The 24,501-nt window shown below is 40.1% G+C and overlaps 1 protein-coding gene and 1 long non-coding RNA gene across 8 annotated transcripts in view; one reads left to right on the forward strand and one right to left on the reverse strand.

Annotated features, from left to right (window-relative positions):
* Nucleotides 1–13,124, reverse strand: part of DMXL1 (Dmx like 1) — a 91,519-nt gene extending 78,395 nt beyond the window's left edge. For all 7 annotated transcript variants that reach the window (XM_072031714.1, XM_038170072.2, XM_038170071.2 and 4 more), the window contains exons 1-2: nt 12,904–13,124; nt 2,236–2,361 (exon numbers count right to left, since the gene is read on the reverse strand). In XM_072031714.1, the coding sequence (XP_071887815.1) occupies nt 2,236–2,361; nt 12,904–12,990 (213 nt within the window). In that variant the 5' untranslated portion in view covers nt 12,991–13,124. The remainder of the gene's footprint in view (nt 1–2,235; nt 2,362–12,903) is intronic.
* Nucleotides 13,125–13,242: 118 nt separating this feature from the next.
* LOC119714390 (uncharacterized) lies at nt 13,243–21,756 on the forward strand. Its single transcript, XR_005261554.2, has 4 exons — nt 13,243–14,049; nt 16,140–16,238; nt 20,057–20,123; nt 21,516–21,756. It is a non-coding gene; the product is annotated as an uncharacterized lncRNA (long non-coding RNA).
* Nucleotides 21,757–24,501: the final 2,745 nt, after the last annotated feature.

The following is a 24,501-nucleotide window of genomic DNA, read 5'->3' on the forward strand; positions in this document are numbered from 1 at the left end:
GCTGTGTGGGAGATGGTCAAGTATAATACTCACTTCCAAATAAATCTTTCATTACCATGTTGCATACAACCAGAGGCAAGAGATTCAGTGGCCTACAATTATATTGTCCTCTTTGTAGAAGTAATTAGTCCTTGTAAATCTATGTTAGATTTATTTATTTAACATATATAGAAACAAACACTTGTAACTATAAACAGATACATGCATACCCTCTTGGAACGATTAAAAACTCTCATACAACTTATCTCATTCTTTGAGACAGAGTTAAGTTTCTCCCCAAAACTAAGGAAGTGAGAAGATGGTGGCCTACCATTCAAAGCCAAGGTAGGGGTTGATCAAGCATGAACCCCCAAGCTGTTGCTACTTCGAAGTAGTTTCACAAGGCATTAGCTTCCCAATAAACTAGAACTGGATTTAGAGGGCAAGCACAAACGAAAATTTAAACTTATTACTTTCATAACCAGTAAACAACCCTTTTACAAATGATGGGAAATCCTTCAAACAGAAGTAAAGGCCAGATATTTGTAGAAGATACTTCATAGCAGCTCTCCGTAAGTTAAAAAATTAAAAAGGTACATAATTCATACACTACAAATTATTAACAGATGTCTTGAAAGGTTCAAAATTACAGACAAATTAAGCTGCATTACTTGCATTCTGTTTCTTCCTATTGATCTTCAAAAACAATCTGGAGGTTAACTGAAGACAAATTGTCAATACTGATGAAGATTCTGTAAGATATACCATCTTTGCAGCAGCAAGCTGGAAATACACTGACCTATCTAGTCAACAGATTCCTAGTTATTCGCTACTTATTCAAACAGGTTATTCGCACAACTGAAAGTTGTTTCAATGCCACGCAGATACGTCAGACTAATCACTAGCAGCAAACTATGCTAATTTGCAGAATCAAGGTGACCATGTCGGTCTATTTAAAAAATTGATAAAATCCGCAAACTTAGGAAGTTCAAAAGTTTGATATATATATAAATTTTATATAAATATTTTTTATATAAATAAAATTTATATACATAGATATATCTGTGTGTGTATATATAAATCTACAAATCAAGGGCAGTTTGTCATCTGAAGTTCAGAACTGCTCTCAGGAAGTCAAGATGACCTTCCAAAATTGCAGAAAAATATTATAAACTTGCGTGTTAAATGATCCACACATGTATTTCACCATCTATTAATATACATCCAGTGAATTCAAACAAAAAAAACTTTCTAGTTAACAGCCAGGGGAGAAACAAACGTTCTTTACAGCTTTGAGCTACCAGAGATGGAAAAGAGAACACTTCTACATTTTCAATAATACTCCTTCACTACTGTTGCAAGAGTTCATCACTCAAACATTAAAATGCAGGAACTAAGAGTAGCTGTGGATCCTCTAGACTGTCATTCATAGACTTCACATGTAAACAGAGCAGTTTCTATGCAGAGATCTATCTCAAGACTGACACCATAATCTAACCAAAGTGCTCATCAATTTACAAGGCTTGTAGTGATACGCAGAATGATGTTACCACCCCTCTAAAGCTTAAAGAAATGAAAGAAGAAAAAAAAAGAAACCTCTTCCATAAGCCAACTTTTATTCACAGCTCCTACTTCATTGGTAAAGAGCTTAACAACACTATGACATCCCAACAGACAGAGCTACTTTGTTCTTTTTTTTTTTTTCAGTTAAGAAAGGTGTCTATAAGAATAATTTTAAACCTGTCTAAAATAACAATTTACCTACCTACACGAGAAGACGATGAGAACTCAAAAAAGGAAAATCTAGAATACTCTATCCAAAAGCAATTTTAAGCCTTTATGAATTACTTGAAAGGAACATTATTCTTCTAGAGATATGACCTGAAAGTGAATTTTATGGAAGAACTCATCTGCTGCCAGTCACCAGCATATCAAAGGATGACAATGACATACTCAGCAGTGTGAATATAGAGTGAATAAATTAACTTTGATCCCACCTTTCTCATCTTTTGGTCAAATTATTGTTATCTCCTCTATGCAACTTCCTGTGCAGCTCTACATATCTTCTACAATCTCATAACCATGCTTACTATTTCACATTTCCTATACTGCTTACCATAAAGAAAGAGATGAAGCAATCAGCCATTTTACTATTCACTTTTGTGAACGTTCACCTTAGCTTGCAAGCATCCATACCCCAGAGAAAGCACTTAACATGACACTGTTAGAACATGCTCATAATGAACACCTACGTACCTTTCCCTGCTGCATCGAACAGTCCACACACCCCACTTGGATGTTTCCATGTTTTGCTCCAGGGATTATCTGTAACCTTTCGAAGTCAGTCCCTAATACAACAATATCACATCCTGATGCATATGCCTAAAACAAAAAAGAAAAGAAACCAGAAGAATTAAACAAAGCTGTAACTACTTATAGCATCAGTTTATCAGTGAAGAACGAAACGACAGTGAGTGCATTTTATCCATGTAGAGCAACGCAGAGAAAAGTAGAAAGACAGTTGCAGAGATCAAACAGACGTCTACAATTTCAATCAAGCAACAGAAATGGCAGATTACACTCTCTCCATACTTAAAAGCACACCACAACACTTTTGTAACAAGGAAACAGTGGTTTAAAATTGAAGAGGCAAAATGGATGGACTTAAAAAAAAAAAAAAACACAAACTATGAGAAAAGAAAAAACATGAAAAACAATGTTCATGCAAAGCAGTATAAAGCAATTATATTTCCTAGACTCGAAAAAGAGACATCTAAAAAATTTTCAAAAAGGGGGAAGAGAGGTGAGAAGCTAAAATGCTGTTAGCCCTTTAGGAAAATATAAAATTCAAAAGGAAAACAACGAGGCTTGGCTATAGAAAAGCTAAAGTTTCAGACTAACAAATTTTGTGTTACTTGCATGCCCCGGATTCATTTTATCTTAAATTTATGTTGTCACTAAGTAACCTAACACCTTTATAGAGCCACCTGTTGAGTATTACAATGTCTGAATGAAATAGAAATTCTTATATTTAGGTCAATTATATTAGAAACTAGGCACTGATTAAAATGTCATGAAATATTAATGGTTTGAAATGTCTGGAAACAATAGTAGGCAGCATCATCCAATAAACATACAAAATACATCAAGTACCAAAGTCTAAAAACAAGGAATGCACAAACAACAAAAAAATTAAGAGCCAGTAAGCTAGTACCAAAATTATCAGCACCAACAACTGCATTCTGTCAAAAGACTGTGAAAACAGAGAGATAAACAACAAAAAGGACTGTGAAAACAAGCTGCTGCCCAGGAAGATTCAGTATCGTAAGTACTTCCGTAAGTAGATGGAAGACTGCAACCAATTCCCCTAATTTCTAGTATATTTACTTTAAAAAAATAAATAATAATACTCTTGACTTGAAAAAGGCAGAAAAGTGGAATGCTAGATTTGCAATTTTTAAATCCGATGCTTATGCTTTCAGATGTTTCGGGTCAAGGAGTAATTCTCGTATAACCTGTCCTAGACTATTGTACCATTACATATATTAAAATGAAAAAATAAAACAAAAATGAAGATTTCAGTGCAAAGCTGATTTCCTCTGCAACATGTTTAGTCTATTTTACAAAACCATCTTGCCCAGAAAACCAATGACCATTCTCTGCCAATATTCAGTCATTATTTTTCAACCTTCAGACTATCACCCACCTTTAAAAAAACGTCAATGTTGAAAGTGCTGTTTAGAATTCTTCTGTAGACTAAATACCTTTACTTATGATCATTTACTATCATCTTTGTGCCCCTTCCTGTCCTGTCTCCTCCTTACCTTCATGGAGTTTCAAGCAGTGCAGTTCCTCCGCCAAAAGTGGATCATTTATTACAAATGGGCAAACTGAACTGCAGGCGCTGATTTAAAACTTATTCCAAAAGAGATTGAGTTCTATTTTCTGTTCAAATTTTAAAGCGATTATTTTGACATCGTAGTAACATGTTGAATTTTTGATCTGTTTCTCACTGAACATTTTTCTGAAGTCGAAAACCATCTCATCTGGTGACTCAGTAATTAAATCCTTAGTCCACTAAGCAAAGTTTATTCCAAAGTACAAAATATACATCTTTTCCCAAAGCCATTTTGTTGAACTTACTGTTTTGCATGATGGCAATTTTAATAAACAAAATGCTCCACTTTAAAGAGATAACACAACCTTATTAGAAATGTTTTTAAACAAATGAAGTGCCAAAGACTGCATAAAGTCCTCTGCCTCTTTCTTCTGTATGCCCCTCTAGTCCTCAACAACACGTTGTAAATTTAATAGATTTATCCACATCTGCTTCCCTCCATTTCTACATTCAGACAAGCCTGAGATCATGTGGAGTCACAACACTGCCATATTTCCAACAGAGGGAGTGAGAAGCAGCATAAATACTAATACAAAGTACCAGCACCAATCCCAAAGTTGGAAAACTAACCATTTTAACTGGATCAAGAACACTATCAGTCTTAACGTATTTATAAACGAATTTTGAATACACCTGGATTTTGCACTGGAAGAACTCTGAAGTAACTATCACACCCCAGAGTTTTTAGGAACTTGCTTATTCATCCATGTATTAGACATGAGGACCTAAAACAGTACCAGAACGCAGTACTGCTACTCTGTGCTTTGCTGGACAGTAGCAGCTCAAAGAGGTATGCAAACACCCTATACTCTTGCCGTTTCCCACAAACACCCCATTTATAAACATAAAATCTTGCTCAAGAGCTATACATCCTCTTCCCTTTAGCTACATTTAAACAATGATATTACTTGACGATTAATATTCATTTCTTGCCCAACTTCATAAGCAGTGTGTTTAAAAAGAGAGCATCAAATCAGAGATGGTATTTCTGACAGAAAGTTTGGGAACATCATCTCATTCCACCAGCTCTCAATTCCAATAAATAACTATAAATGTACTCATAAGAATCCAGACAAGGGTTGGGGTAAAAGGAGTGTCTTTTTATGATCTTCAATCTCTTAAGAAAAACGTTCATACTATCTTTGCATTCTGATAATTCTCCACATTACCTGAACAACAACCACCAAATTGACATCCAGGAAAAATAAATCACTTCTGACATCAGTCTTAGACAGACAGATCAGATCATACTTGTTCACACTGACTTTCCAACCTTCAATAAGCTAGAGTACCAGCTCTTAAGCTTGCGGAGCAGATCTGTTCCCAGCAAAGTAAGAAAAGGGGAAAAAAAAAAAAAAAAAAAAGCAAACATTTTCAAATAAATTCCTAATATAACTATAGACAAACAGAAGGAAGCTGACTTAAGAGGTGACATTTGATGTTTCTTTGATAGAATCATAGAACGATTAAGGTTGGAAAAGACCTCTGAGATAATCTGGTCCCTACCACCAAGGTCACCCACTAAACCATGTCCCCAAGCACCATGTCCAACCTTTCCTTGAACACCCCCAGGGACGATGACTCCACCATCTCTCATTTCAATGCCTGATGGCTCTTTCTGAGAAGAAACATCTCCTAATTTCCGATCTGAACCTCCCCTGGCACAACTTGAGGCCATTCCCTCTGGTCCTATCACAGGTTACCTGTGAGCAGAGGCTGACCCCCAGCTCCCCATGCCTTCCTTTCAGGTAGCTGCAGAGAGCAGTAAGGTCTCCCCTGAGCCTCCTCTTCTCCAGAATAAACAACCCTGGTCCCCTCAGCCGTTCAGGTGAGCAACAACCAACACCCCCAGATCCTTTTCCTCTGCACAGCTTTCCAGCCACTCTGCCCCAAGCCTGTAGCACTGCATGGGGTTGTTGTGACCAAAATACAGGCTCCAGCACTTAGCCATGTTGAACCTCATCCCACTGGGCTCTGCCCATCGACCCAACCCACAGGAGAAATGTTCACCTGCAGGAGAAATTTAATTTCAAAGACAAAAGAGAAAGGACACAGAAGGCAAGCAAGTTATATATTCAACAAACGAATAAATAAAAACCAGTCAGAACAGATAATAATTAAGCTTTCTGGCAAATACAATTTGCTTTCTCTTCTACTATTTCCTATCATTCCAGTCCCATTACACCTCATACTGACCAGACACCTCAGGAGAGAAGGTTGAGTGCTTCCCCTAGCCCAACTTGTCCTTTGCTGTCCCTCATGTAATTCTTTATTTAAATGGTCCCTGTGAAGAGAAGCCACATCCTCATACATGTTCAGCGGAACCCAGGTGCCACTTCTGAATGCAGTTTCTAAGCAGTAATATCCTTAAAAAGACACTTTTCTAGAACAAGAGCACAAAACTAACTACTGGACTTTTTTTTTTTTTTCCTCAGCTCAGAAAATAGCATGAGGTATAGAACCAGTTAGGTTGGAAAAGACCTCCAAGATCACCAAGTCCAACCTGCCAAGTCTACCACTAATCCGTGTCCCTAAGCACCACATCTACATGTTTTTCAAATACCTCCAGGGATGGTGACTCAACCACTTCCCTGGGCAGCCTGTTCCAATGCCTTACAACCCGTTCAATGAAGAAATTTTTCCTAATATCCAACTAAACCTCCCCTGCGCAAGCTGAGGCTATTTCCTCTTGTTCTGTTCCCTGCTGCTTCTGAGAAGAGACTGACCTCATCCTGGTACAACCTCCTTTCAGGCAGTTGTAGAGTTCACTAAGCCCCCTCTTCTCCAAGCTAAACAGCAGCAGCCCCCTCAGCCACTACTCGTGAGACTTGTTCTATAGACCCTTCACCAGCTTCATTGCCTTTCTCTGAACTCTCCAGCACCTTGATGAAGATGCTGAAAAGAATTGGCCCCAGTACTGAGCCCTGGGGGACACCACTAGTGAAGAACCTTCAGCTGGATTTAACTCCGTTCACCAGAACTCTCTGGGCCCAGCCACACAGTTTTTTAACACAACAAAGCGTACACACATTCAATCCACGACCAGCCAGTTTTTCCAGAAGAATGTTGTGGGAAACAGGGCCAAAAGCTTTTCTAAAGCCTAGGCAGACCACATCCACCGCTTTTCCCTCATCTATTAAGTGTGTCACTTTGTCATAGAAGGAGATCAGGTTCATCAAGCAGGACCTGCCCTTCATAAACCCATGCTGACTGAGCCTGATCACCTGGTTGCCCTGTAGGTGTTGCATGATTGCACTCACGATGATCTGCTCCATGAGCTTCCCCAGCACCAGAGTCACGCTGACAGGCCTGCAGCACAGTATAATGGAAGTCAGTACTCAGCAGTAATGGGTACTTTCTCTACCCCAACTGTCTCAGACACAACAAAAATGAATTCTGTCAACTAGTCAACTTTTATCTACTTAATAGTTCACGTCACTCATTTTTGTTTTGACAGGTGCTGAGATTTTTTTTATTATTAATGTTTCTATAAGCTACAGAAACTAAGAAGAAAAGCATGCAAGTGCTCTGTTTGCTGTAGGACAAAAAGCAACTCCAGAGTATAAGCCTGTCATACCTCTTATCTTGACTATGTCACCATGTTCTCTATTAGCTTTTTTTTTTTTTTAACTATTTATTTTTATTGGATGCAAGGAAGGGAGAAGACAGGCAGGGGCTGGAAAATGCTGCCATACTGTTAAACTAATAGAGAATCCCTAGATAAATTCCTAAATATTTTTTCAAAAGTCAAGAAGAGTCTCTTAAGTCTGATTTCATTAAACAAAAGAAGCCTTTCACCTTAAGAATGTCCTGGAGTATTTACAAACAAGTTGTCTTTACAAAATGAGACAAGCAGATACTGTTTACATTATCATGTTCTTGGTGTGTTTATTAAACAATGCTTTGTTCTTTTGTTACACCAATGAACAAGGTAGAACTAGTTCAAGCTGCAGGAAAATGGATTTCACTGGCGGGTGACATAGCAAAACAAGCCTGAAATTAGGAAGTGAAACATGTTTTAGGCCTGCGAAAATAAATGTTACTTTGCGTGCCACACTGGATTTTCAGACAGTTTCTACCTGTTCTTTTAATCTGATGTCAGTTTTACTTCTAAAATCATATTTATTTGGAGATCATATTTTGACACTAATAGTGCATTAAAAGCATGTTAGCTTTAAAGGAAAGTGGTACAAACAATTTTATGAACTATTTTCATTTCTTTCTACAGTGAAAGTCTGATACACAAAACTCTTAGAAACCAAAGTCTGGTACTGGCAAATCAGACTCCGTCCTCAACAGAAGAAGAGCAAGAGACTTGACCTCTTACACAGTGCAGCACCTCTGAAACAGTTAGTTTCCTTTATACCCATCCTCTTTATATATTTTTTCCTATGTATGGACATACAAAGTTTGTGCTGTTGTTTTTGCTACAGCTACATAATGAATGAGAAATAATCCTATGTGACCTGCACAAACTTTATTTAACCTATATCTCTTATGTGCAGGGCACGCGTACACCTACCGTAAACTGCCCATTTCAGATAATATGCACAGTATGTGTGCACTCACAGTTACATAGTTTTCTATATGTATTTTAAAATTTATTTAGAAGTATAAAACACGCAAATGTTTACAGGTTGAAGATATAGACTAGAAAAAAAGCTCAGAACCCTGTGCTGGGTACAAGGTCACCAAGAACCACCCAGCTGAAGCTGACCAGGGATGGCATGCAGCAGGACACAGTAACCGTGGACATGCTCTGTCCCCAGCTTCTGCACCAGAAGCTTACCTGCATGGCCACCCATGCTACCTCTTGCTGCTTCTGGTTTGCGGCCACTCCAGCTATTGTATCTGAGGTACTTCTCCATGGCTCATCCTGACCATTTTTACCACTCACGGGTCTTAAGGGTACTTGGGTCTCTCGCAAATGAAATGAGGCAAGTCCAAAAGGTCAGGATGTCAGGGTTCACAACCAAATTGACCGACAAAACAGATTCTATTGAAATTCTGTGATAGCTGAATGGTATTTTTATGACATGCTTGAAAGAAGTTTCCAATAGCTACTTCACTACCCTAGGGAAGTCTAATTTCCCACTTAAAAGAAAAAACAAAGCTACTCCAAGGAAAAAAAGCAAACAACATGTAGACTAAGAACAAATACTTATTACAAAAAAAAAAAAAAAGAAAAAACAACACAGAAAGCTTATCTTTATTAATTACCTGTTTCTTTTGCCTCATTGGGCACATAAACATAATACAACCTCAGTTTGCCTGGGCTGAATGATGCTTATATACAACACAAATTGCATTGTGTCTCACTTCCCTCTGTTTTTCTCCCTTTCTCACCCCTTCTTCTTTAAAGAAAAATGTAAAAAATTCAGTCTCCTGAAAAGTAAAGATAAAGGCAAATAAATCTATCAGCTAGGTAACACTGAAAAAAAAATCTGTGTTTTTCTCCTTTACACAGCACAGGGAAAATCAAAATGGACACAGTCACCATGAAACATCTCTGAACTATTCTATTAAAAATATATTTCAGGCAGACATTCATACTACTATTTTCAGCATGGTCCCTTTGCCCCCCCATCACATATTGAGGGTGATATGTCTTAAAAGTATAAACCAAAAAAGCAAGGAAACAGAAACATAAGCCATCAGTTAAAAAAGAGACTATGTACTCTGCATGCAAGTTTTAATATTGAGAGTATTGCATTTAAATATCTAATTTAAAAAATACTTTTAGATAAGAAAAGTAATTACATTCAAGAAATACTCTTACCTGGGGAAAAAGTTTTTTTAATCTATGGACAGTATTTAAAATAATACAGTTCTCCAAGTGGTGAATTGATTGGCCATGCACTTAGAAACAAGGCCTACTGAAACTGCACTTTTCATTGAAAAGGTTCAGCTGTGTTGTTTTTTTTGTTTTTTTTTGTTTTTTCCCAAGTTTAGCTCAATTAAAAATATTTAATTTCTTAAGTTCAGAATAGGTTAACTAGGACATAGACAAAAAATAGTATCAAAAAAGCTTCCTTCCCTTGTCTAAGTTACAATCAAGAGGCAGGTGCAAAGAGTCTAACTTCTCAGAGGCTCTTATGACTACTCAGTTAAATTTCTTGACTATAGTTACCCATGAAGTTATAAATACTTCATGGGTAACTATATGGGTTATAAATAAAAATGTTAAATACTTTCTAGACAGTCTAGCAACAATTTTACTGAGCCTGCTTTTGTTTATCAAACAATTTTATGAAGCTGGAAATCTCTACTTCATAATGCTATCCAGCATCTTTGGAAAAATTGAGTGTGGTCTTATTCAAACTACTCAAAAAAAAAAAAACAAACCACATTTTTCAAATGTTCTCTAGCTAACATTTTAATTTCACAGTTTTGTCAGTCATACAAAACAAGTCTCAGGTCCAAGATGACTTAAACTACACACACACGCGCAGGAAATCTGTCCAAGAAGATTCTGCTTGCATTGACCTATGCAATTTATTTATCTTTCCCAATTTTTTGCCCCTACAAGCAACAACCCTTTTACAGCTACCACGACGAGTCCTAGGACATGTGCTTGTAATGTTCCTGTTGCTGATAGTGACTTTTCTCCCCTTCTGATATTTTTTGTTAAAAAAGAATCCAGAAAAAAAAAGTCACGAAAGCAGAACTGAATAAGGAAACACGCACAGAGCAAATCAATCACTAGAAGTGTTATCAGTATTGATTACCTAATAGCTTCTACACAACTTCCATAAAAACTACTATAGCCGTATCCTAAGTATGTGAGCATTAACTTATGAATTTAGGAATCAAATGTTTTCAGGTATGAAATACTCCACATCTGAAAACAAAGAAAGTAAAGGATGCTTTCCACTGCAAATAAAACGATTACATTTCAGGAGAAGCACATCAAGAGCAAATGGATACATTCTAACTTCTGTAGGCCAAGTTCTTTATACTCATAAGCATACCAGATGTTACTATCACATATTCTCAATAGATAAATAACAGGAATACTTCCTAAGTTATCTTGATCCTTATGAGCCTTTTCTATATATGAATAAAAGGCATACCAAAAACTCTTTATCAGAGTTCCCTCTAAGAAAGCTTAAGCTCCAGTTGTCACATCAGATCCTAAAAAAGAAATCCAGAAAAATGAAAGACAGAACCTCTGCCACCTGCACACCATGAGGACAAGTACCTCACATGCCAGTTTAAAACCAAACCAGGTGTTTTCAGAAAGGTTCATACAATTCACTGTGTATAGGTACCCCTACTAATTTGATCTCCAACTTTAAAGTTAATAAAAACCTATTATTTTCAGCTTAAAATTTAACGTTTTAAAGCTTTTTCACCTTCAGTCATATATTCAGTACAAGTGTGCACGCAATATTCGGGACAACACCATATATAAAAAAATCGAGGTACTGCAGAACAAGTTATCTTGTCAGACAATGACAACTCTCCCCAGCTTCAGTACAGCATCCTGACACATCAACTCCTGTGTTTCCAGTCTCTCTGACCAAAAACTCACAGATGTTTGATGAGATGTTTTTATTATTATTGAGTACTGATATATGATTCAATAGTTTTTATACTTGTTAATGCTTACATCTTGATTTCAGATGCAGGAAAAGAACTGTCAATTTTCCTATTGGATTTTCTAAAGGTTCAGTCCACCATTTCCAGGAAAAGGAATTAGATGTAGTACCTTTCACTTGTTAATGTTTCTGAGCATTGTAGTGACTTTAACATGGTGTTATAAAACAAGTAACAACAGGAAAAAAAACAACAACAAGCCCAAGATATTTCTGTTGTCAGTTTTAAACCTGAGGAAAAGGAATCTATTAATAACCTTCTGAGCAAAAGGACAAAAACCAAGATGAATGTGTCTATAGGAAACACTGTTACTATATTTATGTCAAAACAGATCTTGGGAACAACAGACCAATAGAAACAGGGAAAGCCGCACTCTCCAGTGGTTCCTTTCTCCCCAAAGAGAGATCCTCACCCCTTTTATCCATCAGGAAATCCTGACACTTTCTGGAAGTTAGGCTGTAGTAGGAGAGAGCTCTTCAGTGACACCGATAACTCGACCTCCTTCTCCCCAAGAAGGAACTTCTTGAGCTTCCCATTTGGACACCACATATCGAAACCTTTCCAGCACTTCACTGTACGCTAAACTTTGCCGCCTCGCTACGGCATTTCCCTACCACCTGTGGGTCTCAAACACTTCTGAATACATGAAACCAGAAGATCCAGCACAGTGGGCACGGGAAGCCACAACTGCTCCAGCTGCAGAAGGCTCCCAACATGAGCTGCCTTACAGCGGGGGGCTTTAGGGGAGCAGGCACAGCACTGACAAGGCCAGACCGGCTCCTCGAAGCCAACCCACGGGGAGCAGCGTGAGGGCAGGTGGCCCAGGACCCGTGAGGGTGCCCCGGCCCCCCTTCCCGTGCTGGCAGGGCACGGTGACATCCGTGAGCAGCGAGGAGAGGCAGGCTCAGCTCCTGCACCTCCATTTACCGCTGCCCTATCGGGCTCCGCACACGGCACAGCGACCAGAGGAAAACACGACTAAAAACAGCCGAGTTTTCGCTCATTTCGCTCCTCGTTTTCGCCTGAAGAGGAGAGGCAGACAGGGAGGGGGCATTTTGGAAGGGAAGGGGGCGGGGAGGGCACCCCCTGCACAGGCAGAAAACCCAAAACAAGAGGGAAAAGAGGAGGAGGGTGGGGGGGGGACACGGGGACAAGGCTGACACGGGGCAATGCGGGACCCCCCGGCCGGCTGCGGGGCGCCCCCCCCGCGAAGGTCGCGCCTGAGGGGCGCCGTTTATATAACAGCCGGGCGGCCACCGCCACCACCACGGCCACCACCACGGCCACCAGGGCCACCACCACCAGGGCCACCCCCATCTTCACGTGCGGTGCCCCGGCACGGCTCGCTGATGGCGGCCGCCCCCAGCCCGGCTGCCCCGCAGGTGCAGCGGGGAAGGTGCCCACCTCCCCGCCCCCCCCGGACTCACCGTGAAGGGCTGCCCGTGCAGGCTCCCCACCGAGAAGCAGTTGTCCCCCGGGTTCACGGCCCCCGTCAGCACCTGGTGCAGGTTCATGGCGACACGCAGGCGCCCGGCGCTGCCGGGACGCCGCCGCTCGGCCCTCCCTCGTCCCGCGGGCGGCGGCGCAGGAGGAGGAGGAGGAGGAGGAGGAGGAGGAGGAGGAGGCACTCAGCGTGGGGTGGAGTCTCCTCGGCGGGGCGGCGACAGCGGAGCAGCGCCCCCTACCACCCGCCTCGCCGCCCGCCCGCCACTGACTGCCGCCACTGACCGCCCGCCGCCTCGGCGCGCTTGGCTCTCGCGAGAGGCGGCCGGGATCTCGCGAGATTCCTCCCGCCGCCGGGCGGCCATCAGCCGCTGCGCATGCGCGCCGCGCCGGCCCTGAGGTGGTCGGGGTCTGTCAGAGCGGGCGGGGGGCGCCTCACGCCTCGCTGCGCCCGTCCCCGTCCCCGTCCCCTGTCAGGGGTTTGGGGCCGCCCGGCCCCGTGTCCCAAAGCAGCATCAGCGCTGTTGGGGCCGTCGTCCTCCCCCGTGAACCGCAGCGCCCGCAGTGACTTGCATTCTCTCGTTCCGGGGAGTGGTGCAAAGTCCGAGTCGCCCCTCACTATAATAATGCACTATGTAATGCACTGCTGCTGCAGAGTTTTATGCAAATAAACGAAAGATTTCTCTTATCTCGTCTTCTGACGTGACGAAAATTCACATTTTTCACTGTGTGTACATAGACATCCCCTCAAAGGGCCACGTTTCTTATGCTAGAGATAGACTTCTGTCACCCTAATCACTTATTTTGTTTGGGAAGGGATCAAAAAGCTTATCAAATTACCAGTGAGTCCAACCAAATTGATCTTATCCTTGCCAGGAGCAACGCTCACAAACAGATAATTTTATCCTTCTTTCAACTGCAGAATCTGATAGAGCAACCCTATGGATTTTTAAGGTAACAAAAATTTTCACTGGTCCTGAGCAAGAAAGTGAACTGTGGCTGAGCCCTGTCAGGAGCCCCCCCCTTGCCATCCCCTTCTGGGCCCAGGCGGTGAACCAGCCCAGCCGTGGTTGCAGCCAGCCGATACTCCTTCCCCAGAGGATGGTTCCAGAATATGCCGGACAGAAAAGGTCAGAAATCCTGCAGAACTACCTCGTTACTCCACAGGAGTAAAATGCATACGATCTGCAGCACGGCAAGGTACCAGGGTGACAGCAGAAAGCAATCCCAGACCTCAGTCTGATGAAGAATTCAGGAAGAAGGGGAAATTTAGAACACTAATTTAAAAAAAAAAAAAAAAGTAAAAGCAAAAGTTTCCCTGATAAGTGCTGTTTAACCTACATCTAATTACAACATAGTATGGTATGTTTACAGCTGACATACCCAAACATGCTGATATGGCAAGAAAATAAGGAACCTCTCATTTCCTTTCTATTTAGATTTGGTCTTTTTGACTGCAGATTAGTTTGTTTGCTTTATTGTGTAACAGAATGGATGTTGCCTTTTTCTTCTCTTTTGTGACAGTGAGAGCCTATACAATGGCCTGTCAGGCACATACTTCCCATATTCTGGCTCCCACCCCACCACCTTCCCCTTCCCACCCTTTGCTGTCAGCGGTCAGCTTTTGCACGCGAGCTGTCACTCTATGCTGCCAATCCCTGAAGCTGCTGCTGTGCATCTTCCACTTCTCAGCCTGGGGAACAGCAAGGGCAGCCACCAGAAGTGGGGCTTGTGCACACTTTCCTCCATGCGGTGCCCCATCTCACTTCTCCTGCAACATCTGTGAATTCAGCTACAGACAGAATATGTACAGTATGTTTTGTTATATCAAAGTGAATGCATTGTTTGGCACTAATAAATTTCAGCTCCGGCCTGTGCGTTGTCATGCTACAGGAAATAAATATGTTTCAATACAATTCAAAGTATATTTATACCTCGTATTTTTGAAGAAGCAAAAAAACAGGTTTTTCTTGGAGTTTCGAACCTTGACAGTGATTAGAAAGTTAAAAAAATATCATAAAGTTGATAGCCACCAAGAAAGTATTTTTTTATGCTTTTTGGTCATTTTGCTTATTTTTTCTCACCTTCTTCTAAGCAAATAGTTTGTCCAAAAAGCTGTTTATTTTTCTTCCCACTCAGAAGAGTCTAAAAAATGGGAAAGGCGTTAAATTTGCCCTATGAGATTGCAAAACACCAAGGCAGGGTCCTTTTCAATGTCTTGCCCCTGACATCAGTAAATATTCTGTTTTACAGTCCCTGAGGAGCTGTAATTCTCACAAGCCAAGCTGCTGATTACCATCATTCAGAACTCCTGCTGCGCATGCTCACTCAGTTCTCACCTTTGGCATTTCAAGGGTGAACCATATAAAATATGCTCAGTATCAGAATAGCATAAGATGGGAAACACTCTTACTTCCTAGGGTAACATATAGTGGCTGTGGCCTTTCTGAAATGCTGCCAGAACTGCAGCTTTTGTGCATGCATAGAAAAGCTTGGAAGTGAATGATGTACAGCTTTTTGTATTATTGGACAAAGCATTATATTTTCAGTAACAATCAGACCTTTAAATGCTCCAAAAAGCAGTGTACCAGGTATATACAAACACATCGTGCCTTAGTCTTGCTAAGGCACATCTTGCTTGTATTTCACTAGTAAATCCTGAAGAAGTCCAAATGAGAATTTTAAGTTATGTTCCTGCGTGTCTGTTCTAAAATGAAAATTGCACTTGTGCAAAGCAAATCCAAGTTAATGGTATTCTTTGGTGTAATGTGGTAGAAAATCAATGCAGATTTGTAAATTACTTCATTTGCACAAATGCAATGACATATTTTGTGTTCTTTCTCTGCAATAAATATCCATGAGTCACTCATTAACAGCAGTGAGCTTGCTTATGTCAATGATACACAGGAAGCTTTGAAAGAAGCTGACATTTTAAGTGGCACATTTAGTGTTTGTCAACAGTACTAGTAAATGTTGTTTTCTTCCCTTAATTTCTTAAAAATCATATACAGGTATGTAGCTTTTTCTTTTTTTTTTTTTTCCTTTTTTCTTTTTTCTTTTTTCCTTTTTCTTTTTTTTTTAAATCTTTTTATTTCTTATCAAAAGGAATTCATTATATTCTAACTTACTATTTAGTAAAACAATGCACTCTAGCAGGGAACAACTGTTCTGCCACATGTACTCATTGACTTTGTATTTCATGCCCTTGATCTTTCTGCAGGGATGTGGACACCAAAGGCAAAATCCTGACCTTAGTGAGGGTAAGAGGAAGATTCCTGACTGACTTCCCAAAGATCTGGAGCTCACCCTCATTGCCCAGGTGCGAATGATGCGAAGGAGTACTTGATTCTCTTCTTGAGCTTTCAAGACGTTTGGCAATATAAAAAGAGTGAAAACACAGCAAGGTGCATGAAATGTATAAATATATAAATATTGTCATTTAGTAGTATGGTCCTAAACAGTCAATCATTTTGTGAAGCCTTTCTTTTAAGGCAGCTTGTTTAGTTGATTTCTTCTGTACCCTGTGTTTTACATCTGTAGCCTCCAGGTTAGAGTGACATTTGCTTGTTTTTTTTTTTTGTTCTGTTTTCGTTTGGTGAAAGACATTTTGTAACAGTTCACATTGTTACCTCTCTTAACATTTGCAGTGCAGTACATTCTCTTTTACGTCTGTGATCTGACAGAACCTTTTACTTGTTGAAGGAGATACTTGCTGACTGGTATCCTTAGGTAAAAATCCTAGTGAAGATGTTTTGATTTTTTCAGTTCATCTTTTATTTGGCTTTTGGTGAGGCTTCCATTTTGTAAGCTCAGAATATTTTCAGTAGTTGTTTCCAAGGCAAAAGCCATTATTAGATCCTTTAGGTTTGCAAATGAACAGTTGCCAATTAACAAGCTTTTAGAATTCCCATTCATATTCAGAATTTTGCACTCATTTCATAGACTGAGATTAAAGCTGCTTTTGAAGAAAATCACACATGGGCTGCTGTGTAATACATTAACTGCCCACTCTTTAATCACCAGTCATTATCAGTAATTTACAAAATGGAAATTAGGATTATTATTTATTTTTTTACATCCTTTACTGGTGCCTTGAAAGCTCATTTTGTTCTTCCCAGTTTACCTGGAACAAGTGAGCTTGGTGGGAAGACTGGACCAGGCTCCTTGCTCTTGCCTTCTGTTCCCCACACCCCAGGCTCTGAGCTCCTGACAGTGGTCCTTCAAAGCACAGGTGGGGAGCCCTGAGTCTCGCCCCACTCCCTGCAGCTGGTCTGTGTTTGGTTCCTTCCTAGCAGAGAGCAGCAGGGCCAGGGCCAAAGGCCAGGTGAGGGTGGGCAGGTGGCATGGAGGATGGCAGGGCTTCAGCACGGTGCTGCTATGCGGAGTGAACACCAGCAAAATCCAGAAGGATCCTGCATGGCCTCTAGGAGTCCTGTCACTATCAATGCTAAATAGTGCCAATTTCCAAACGGATCAGTCCATTTTCTAAATTTCTTCAGTCTCAGTGTTCACAGGGTACTTTTCATTACACGGTGCAAGACTCGTTGTCCTGGAAAAGACTGAGCAAGGCTTTCTCCTCACATACAGAGATGCCTTTTCAGCTGGTCCATTCCTTGTGTGGACCTGGGAGACTGCATCTAGCCCTGGAGAAGTTCCTCAGACAGTTCACCTTCTGGTGCTGAACTCTGATTAGGCTGCTTGTGTGTAGTGTGTGATTTGATATGGACAGGAAAGGCTATTAAAATATGCATTATGCAGTGCTGTTTACCAGGATGTATGTGTCCTTTATATATAAATCCTAAATTATTCAGTAAATCTATACTTTTCTCAAAGATACAGTAGATTTCAGTTTCAGTATAAGAATAACCAATATTTATTTATTTAGTTTAGTTTACTGTGAAAAGTAAGTTTTAAATGATATGTAAATATGTAGACATGTCCACATGCAGATAACGAATATTCATTCTGCCAGTCTGTTCTAAAGTTGAAGTTTCACCTATGTTTTCCATATCATATTTAAAAGGGTGACATCATTTATAGGTGTTCCTGAGAAACTTATTTGAAGAATAACTTTACTGTGCCTTTCACATCTGTGTTAAGCATTTGCTTATGTGTTTCCAAATTCAGTAAGAGGATGTCTCCACAAATCTATCACATGCAGATGTTTTTATCTAGGCCTTTAAAATGGCATAAGATGCTCACAGGATAGCCTGAAAAATAGACCTTATGTTTTTTTTCCAACCTTTTATTTCTTTACATTTAGGTTTTAACCTCATAGGAGGGAGGTGTGATGTTTTGACAGGGGAGAGAGATAATTACTCCATACCTGTTCACAGCTTCAAGCAGGCAGCCATTCAAGTATTGAGAAAGAAAAATGCCAAAACACATCAGTCTTTTGTTCTCTCCTTTGGTACTTTAACTCAGATATAACACATTTCTCTTTCAAAAGCACACACTCCATTCTACCTTGAAGCCACTTTGTGAGCTAGTCTCTCTTTTTCCTTTTCCTTTTCCTTTTCCTTTTCCTTTTCCTTTTCCTTTTCCTTTTCCTTTTCCTTTTCCTTTTCCTTTTCCTTTTCCTTTTCCTTTTCCTTTTCCTTTTCCTTTTCCTTTTCCTTTTCCTTTTCCTTTTCCTTTTTCCTTTTCTTCCAGCAGTGTTAATATACAAGGCAAGTTCAGGTATTATTTAATTGTTTTTTTGCTTGCTACATATCAGAAAAGGAGCCATGTTACTCCCCTCAGGCACCCATATACACATACACAGTGTGTCTGTTCAGTGAGGAACACTTGCTTCTTTAATATTATCTTTTTTATATTCTATTTTTATCACCCACAGTAAAGTGGAGAAGAGAAAGGAAGAGCAATCAGATCAAGGAGAGCTGATCTTTGTCTTACTGCAAATTCCTTCCACCATTTGATGGCATTCAAATCATATCTATTCATAGCTCTGCAGAAAAAAAGTAATAATAATAATAAAAAAAAAGAAGCTCAGACTAATAACTAAGACAGTAAAATTTTAGCCTGGTTTTAAATTCACAGTTGGCTGCTATATGCTGAGTAGAAAATGACATTGCAGCTATGGGTTGACAGGATCTAAAAGTTACATATGCATTTCTTATTGAAGTAGGCTGGTGGGTTGTCCATCAGTATGAAGCTTCATCCATTTTGCAGACGAAAAATATAACTTTTCAGCTAGATTAAAAAAAAAAAAAAAGCACAATTTCCTTGTTTTAATTTTGCAGTGACTGTAAATTGTCACTGGTTTTTATGAAGACTGTGACTTTTCTGAAACAGCATGTGGTTTCATGATGTAAACTGTTTAATCTGCCCAAGAGCAATAATGCTTTCTCGTGACTCTTCCTCCACCACATATTGTACACTCCACCTCAATGGACTGATTTTATTTACTGCTGAGTCAATATTTACCACTTTGCTACTGCCTGCAGTAGTTTTAATCCCTGTCTGAACAATTGAATGGTACCAGGAGCTTTTTAAAGCCTGTAGGCCTTAACCCTGTCATATTCAATGAGTTCCTAGGGAAAGTTAAAGGGGATCAACACCCCAAAGGGCTCAAATGGAGGTCTGATTACGGAAACCATGTGTAATGGAGCAGTGCTAAGAAATATTGTACATCGTTCCTTTTACAGTTTGTTTCTTCCCGTAGCATAACATTATTTGTGAGTGAATGTTGGTATTTCATTGCAGACACTTACCAGGAAATATTTTTGCTATCTAAAACACTTGATTTCAGATAAGATAGCTGGAGGGATAGCTGCAGAATTTCTGCCTCTGTCCTAGCCCCTGTTTGCAGATGGAATTGCAAAAGTCAGCTTACGCATAATGTGTAGAGGAAGAAAAGAGCCCATGCAGAATAAGTATATCAGTGAATTATCTCCCGTGTTCTGATAAGATAAGGGGCTATCTGATGTCACTGATAGTTGCACGTGGACACATGTGCGGACAGCAGTATCACAAAAAGGGGAGAAATGCCTGCTGCCACCATCCACAGGAGAGGTGGGCACAAGAGGCCGGGGCAGCTGCCCTGCCTGGGAGTGTGCACAGAGCCACGGCACTGCAGGTTTTGCTGGCACGTATGGGTGAGAAGGAAGTTGTTGCTGATTATTGTTTGTATTGCAGTCATCCTGGAGGACTTCACTGGGACACAGGACGTGCTGTGTGAGGCAAGGCACATAAAAACTCGAAGGTGTGTGTCAGAGGATATTTTCTGTGCGTGTGTGAAGAGAAAGGATCCTGCTTTGGCGGAAGTATCCACCTGAGAAAGAACCAAACCTAACAGAACATAAGAGAGAAATGAAATAACAGCCGTCGGGAAGCTGGTTTCCTTCTCTGCTTTGTTATACCAAATTGTGTTGTATATACAGATTCAGATCCAGGCAAAGCTATTTCATTCTTTTCTTCCATGTTAGGTATATTTCTCTTTAAGCAGTTCACTCTGTCAGGTTTTCAGGCAATGATTAAAACCCACAAAATCTCCTTGAAACTTATGGATACCAAAACACCAACAGAGCTAATGTAGGTATCTGTGCAACGCTTTATTCACAAGTACAGTTAGTCCACATGTATGACACTGTAGCTCGTAAGGGTAGACTATCAGTGTTATAGATAAATGAATTTTAGAACAACAGAAATAGATTTCTGTTCTGCAATTCCAGTGTCTTTTTCTGTGTTTTAGCTGCTGAACCTCCATTACAAAGGCTAGTGTGATTCAGTAGCACTGATGTGTAGTATTTTATCAAGACCAGTGTCTATAAGGAATTCTTGTTTGAGCTTTACATTAAGTATAACTCTGTATTACTTCTGTTTCTCCTGAGGGACTTTGCAAAGAAACCAGTAGCAAACCCAGTCAAAAGTCAAAAGCATGACATCCAGGTTGGATGGGGCTTTGGGCAACTAGTGGGAGGTGTCCCTGCCCATGGCAGGGGGTTGGAACTGTATGGTCCCTAAGGTCCCTTCCAACCCCAATCATGCTGTGACTCTGTGATTCTGTACTAATTTGCTGTTTGCTTTTGCAGCTTGTTCAATCTTCTCCTTAAGTAAAAGTAGAAAGACCCAGCCTTTCCGCCAGGAGGACAGAGAAATGAGATTGATAGTAATCAGATATAATCTATAATTAGGTTCTGTGTTTAAATATACCAAACCAGAGGGGAAAAAAAAAATTAAAAAAATAAACTCAAAGCACTCAAAAGGCCAAACTGACAGTTCAGTCTAGGAAATTGTTTCCTGCACTTGATTTCTATGTCACATTTAACAGTCATGTTTACCTTTATAGGATATAAAGTATGTAGTATGTGCCTGTATGTATGGTTTTGCGTGCAAGAAGGGGAGAGACTATGAATCATCACTAATGCATGCTACTTGGCATGTTTTCAGAATACATGGCAGTTGGCAATGATTACTTGAAGTATTAGGAGATATGAATCTTTATTTTTTTAATTGCTCAATGATTCAATCAAGATTTTTTAAAAGACTTTTACAATTCTAAAAATTAATAATGTTTTTATATTACATAAGTAGTACTATCTCATATAATGTATGGTTTTTTTTTTTTTGTTTGTTTGTTTGTTTTTTCTCCTAGATAAAGCACTATGGTTTCTGCATTATCACCAACTGTTAATCAACTATTTGACGAATCAATCTGTGATTGTTTTAATGGGCTATACAATAAGCAGCAGAAAACATGAGTGTGTATATATATACAGACACATTGATAACACCATTTTGGTTTTGGTCATAGCTAGATGAAATTACTGTGACAAAAGCAATTTTCCACTGTATGGTTGATACAGATGTAATTAAAAATAACAGTCCTTGGGCAAGTGTCAGTATAGTATCTTTGTTCTTGTACTTCTTACAACTGTTATCTGCAGAAACTTACAAAACCGTAAGCTAAACTAAAATAGTTATGACAGCTTTGAATGGGATTCAATTTAAATGCTTTGAACTTTGCAAATAATTTTGTTCTTTTTCTAGAGATATAGTGCATAACAAACATAAATGAATTTTAGGTCTGGGAAGTACTAATGTAGTAATGTCCATTTTGCATAATAATATATCAAATATAGTAACAGAGTTGAAAGAAATGTAAAGTTTAAATTTAAAGTTTAAAGCCTCTTCAGGCTCCTCGAGGATGGGCTGTGGTCATGGGCCACATCAGGAGAGATGTGCCAGCCAGTGAAAACCGGGTTATTTTACAGCTAGAAACTGCCTGCACTTCTCTACCTCTATATATTGGAGATTTTTCAGTGTAGAGTGCATGCTGAGCACCTGAAGGTGGTGTAAATTCATGTTCCCAGTAGGTTAATATACTCCTTCTCACAGCCTTCTGACTGCAGTGCACACATCATCAACAAAATTTCTGTTGCACTCTAATAAAAAAAGCTGTCTGTGAGCCAAGGTGATCTGACGATAAACCTTTACAGGCTGTCTGTGAATTTCTCACCTTCATCCGTATCAGCCAGGAATTTTTAATGTAAAAGCAATTTTATTAATTTTGCAGCTGAGGAGGGCACACTACTGATGGATTACAACCGTTTTCCCTTTCTCTGTTTCATAACTTTAGGTGGCAGCACCACAACAAAGGTCTTTGCTGTACCTGACCACACACATTCACATGACAGCAAAATCTGTGCAAGAAGCAGCTCAAGTGACAGAAAACTCCAAAATAAAAAAGCTTTGCATAATATCACACAGCCACAAGCAGTACAAGTCAACAATCTTTGTGTCATTTGGCTGTTGGGTGGCTTTCAGCATTGCAGGCACAGGGTTGCTTTTGAGACTTTTTTCACATGCGGACGTCACCTGAGCTGGCCTTGGACATGCAGGGGATGTATTCCCTCCAGCCCGTTTCCTACTGTTCACTGAAGTGCATGCTGATTTTTTTTTACTGATCTCATTGGAAGAGCACTGAGCCATCTTTTCCTATTATCTCACAGCAGCTCTCTTCACTCTGCTGGCCGCAGTGCTGTAGCATGTGACTTTGAATTCCTCTGTGCCGCAGATCACGCTTGCCATGGGAAATGAGAGGGTGTGATTATTTATAGGCCTGTTTAGCAAGGTGCTTCCAAATCCTCTAATAAAATCTGTATATACGCACGAAATTAATACTACGAAAAAATACAGCTTTCTATATTTATCTTTTCAGATTTTTTTTTTTTTTTTTTTTTTTTTTTTTCCCCACAAAGCTGTTTACAAGGGGAATGGTTCATTCAGACCTACAGCCAGACTCACAGCTCAGACCATAAATACGAGGCTGGGGGACAAGGCCTGGCTGTGCCTGAAGAAGGGACAGGACTGGGAGCACCCAGCAGCACCCCTGTGCCCATGGGGGGCTGCCAGAGAGCCTGACCAGGCCTCTTCTCAGTGGGGCACAGTGGGAGGATGAGGGCCTGGCAGCTGGAAACCTCTCCCCAGGAGCAGAGGCGAGCAGGGACATGGGCTGCTCGGGGCTGTGCAGGCTCCTTGCCTGCCTGAGCGGCCTAGTCCAGCCCCAGGGCTGGCCTCTGGCAGCAGCTGTGGGCACCAGGACTTTTCTTTATAAATGAATTGGTGTCAGTTAACGCTTTCTGTTGCCTTGGTGAAATGGAAATTTCTGGTTACCCTTTTATATTAATTAACACTTACCCTGAAGACATTCTGTTTTTTAAGGTACAATTCTGAAGTTCAGCAGTGCCAAGCCTGGATCCTGCATCGAAGGCCAAACTTTGAAACATCCCCTTTATCCTTTATCACGCTTCCCAGCAAACACTTCTTTGGATAATATCTGGGAATGTATATTTCCTGTTTAGCTATTTAATCCTCCACAATTAGTTTAAAATCCTGACCTCTTACAATGAACTATTAATAGACCCATCAATCCTAAAGGTTTTTGTTTGACAAATACAGATTTATGGTGTTCCATGAGATGATTTGTTATTAGAGCCTCTGATAATGTAATTTCAGCCTGGTGACAGATCATCATAGCACTGTCTTCCCAGGATGTAATTACTTTAGAATTTTCCTTCTACATGTTCAGAACTCCATGGATTCACTCCTTTCTCCACATCAGTACTTTTTACAAGTTTCATACTTTTTATTTCTTCTGTGGACCTCTCTTTTTCAGTATGTTATGCCGTGTGTGACCTCCCCGTGTTTTTCAGAAGCCTGCTTAATCTTTGCACCAACATCATTTTATTACCTTAATGTAGGAAGTCATCAATGACACATATCTCGGAATTGAACAAGTAATATGGTCTCAGTGAGTAATTCCCCGGATGCTTTACTAGGGTGACCTTCAAAGTATCTGCAGTGTCTCATCTTTTGCTGTGATCTCTGCAAATTTATTCCTCATTACTTCTGACACTGGGTAATCTAAGAAAACTACTCACACTGTAAAAGTCTGTCATTTTCACGTAAAATTCTCAAATACTTCAGAGAGCATGTCTTATCCGATGTCTCTTATCAATCTGTATTTCCCTGTTTACATTCTGTTATTTAGTCACACGGTAATATCCAGGGAAAAAGAAAACAGTCACCGTGTATTGGGAAGCACACCATTTTATTTCTCCTTTCCATGTGTTGTGAAA

This window comes from Anas platyrhynchos, chromosome Z, assembly GCF_047663525.1.
Source record: "Anas platyrhynchos isolate ZD024472 breed Pekin duck chromosome Z, IASCAAS_PekinDuck_T2T, whole genome shotgun sequence".
NCBI lineage: Eukaryota > Metazoa > Chordata > Aves > Anseriformes > Anatidae > Anas > Anas platyrhynchos.